Here is a 2,070-nt window from a genome sequence, read left to right as displayed (position 1 = left end):
CGGGAGATATTTGCTGGACGAGCTAGACAAGGAATAGATTAAGGTTATACTATACAATTCCTCTGCGCTGGTAAGAATGCTTGACAGCAGAGACTAGCCTATGCTTTGGGCTAAACAGCGAAGACGCGAAACTGTTGTACAACCCTGTATCTAGTTACACAGGAGTGGTGTTGTTACTCTTGAGTTTAATAGGCGCGGGCAGAATATTCAAATAAATCTTGTCAATTTCCCTTCCAGCATTCTGTGCTTACTCCCAAGAAGATTATACTAAAAATAACATGGTAGACTCGTATGCAGAAAGCTCAACATTAATCTACAGGGTTAACAGGAGGCTGGTCTACTTCCATGACTGTGAGTGTCCCCTTCTTCTTCTTCTTCTTCTTCTTGTCTTTCCTTTGATCAAGACTATTTAAGGTAAGATCAAGATCCTTGGGCCCCTCAGGATTCTTAACAGGCGACTGGGCTGAATTAAAGTAAAATTGGTATTATAGATCTCGAGAGGATAATCGGGATAAGCAGACTCTAGGGTGGGCTAGTGTACCCCAACAAGAGGGGGTCTCTGTAGTATACTCCGGCGCGCCTGGTATTTCAGGCTCGGGAATCGGGATGTCTTCCTCTGGAAACCCGACGTTGACAACCTCCTTCGCTGGCTAAATCACGGGAAAATTGCCTACCCTTAATGGCCCATAGGAGCGATATTCAGGCTCCGCTCCCGCTTCTAGACCACTCTCGTGGTCAGATAAGGGCTCAGGTAAGGCCTCGGGTAAAGCCTCCGGCTTGGATAGAGGCTCTGCAAACAGCTCGGGATCTAGCTCGAGTTCTAGTTCTGCTTCTGGTTCTGCTTCTACCGCAGGCGCCGGCTCAGCAACGCGTTCAGTGATTTCTTCCAGCTCCGAAATATGGCCGAACAGTATATCAACACCGAGTTGCAGGATAGTTCGGTCAGGGTACTCCTGACCGATTATAGTATTAAGCTCCTCATGGAAAGATTCTTTATCTTTATTGAAGGAGCTCGCAAGATATTCTTTCAGATAATCTTTGAACCATATCTTGTCAGTAGGAAGGTACTACAAAATCACTCTTGATATCTCCAGTATATCTCGAAGATGCACTAAAGGTCCGAAATGCTCAATGTGTTTTCTAGCAACTGCCTCCAGCCCCAGAAGCCCGTACCTTCTAGCTGTCTTGTACGCCAGCGTACTTCGCTGGTATTCCATGACGAGATTGTACCCCGAATCCAGTGTCTCATACTGGCCGGTATATAGAAAATGAATTAGTATGTGGCCGATATCCTCATTAATATTGTCAAGCACGGCCTGTGGGCCTGGATTCCAAAGACGCCTCTTGATTTGGGGTATATTTTCGAGATAGTACATTGGAATTCCGTATCTCTTTGTTCCGATGACGACCATTGCGATCGGATGTTTGTAGGGCCTGTTTGCCAGCATGTCAGATCAGCATCATGAATGATAGGTTGATAAAAGATATCATGTGCTCACGATGTTATGGGCTGATTATATTCAATTTCAATGGGCTCGGCGAGCTCTTCAGCGGGCTCTTCAGCGGGTGCCGGCTCCTCATCCATCGCCTCTGGCCTGAGCGCACTGACCTTCTTAGACTTCTTTGATTTTTTCATCTTGGCATAGAAATAAGCTGGCAGGAATAGAGAGAGAGGAATTTTTTCTATCCTCTATTTTGTAACCCCTCTTTGTAGTCGATCGGGCCGCAAGAGGGCGTATGCAAGTATGTATTGTTTCCTAACCCCATGAACCATGTCTATATAACAAGAGGTATAATAAACTATATTCCACACAACATGTATATACACATGACTAATGCCTGCCTTTCTCAGGACGGCGCAACCTTACTGGTTTAAATACTAATAAGGTGTGCTGTCCAACCAACAAAATAAAGGGCACGCGATCTATGTACATTGGAGATATCTCGGCCCGAACCTTTCGGAACCATGACCCATCCAGTTATGGGCGTAGGCTAGGAGTGGGCCATCAGTGGGCATAGCCTAGGCAGATCTAACATCAGGGCAACGTGGCTGGGCAGCAAAAATGCCTC

At 46.1% G+C, this 2,070-nt stretch overlaps 1 protein-coding gene across 1 annotated transcript; it reads right to left on the bottom strand.

The window, feature by feature from the left end:
• Positions 1 to 308: 308 nt before the first annotated feature.
• BDV17DRAFT_296794 (uncharacterized protein) lies at positions 309 to 1,636 on the bottom strand (the record flags this gene model as incomplete). Its single annotated transcript, XM_073763377.1, has 4 exons — positions 309 to 458; positions 675 to 1,036; positions 1,202 to 1,434; positions 1,500 to 1,636. 4 exons carry the CDS (start codon positions 1,634 to 1,636, stop codon positions 309 to 311), a joined length of 882 nt encoding a protein of 293 aa, XP_073609812.1.
• Positions 1,637 to 2,070: the final 434 nt, after the last annotated feature.

This window comes from Aspergillus undulatus (assembly GCF_047715775.1).
Source record: "Aspergillus undulatus strain CBS 261.88 unplaced genomic scaffold BDV17scaffold_128, whole genome shotgun sequence".
Lineage (NCBI taxonomy): Eukaryota > Fungi > Ascomycota > Eurotiomycetes > Eurotiales > Aspergillaceae > Aspergillus > Aspergillus undulatus.
This window is presented reverse-complemented; position numbering and strand designations above follow the sequence as displayed.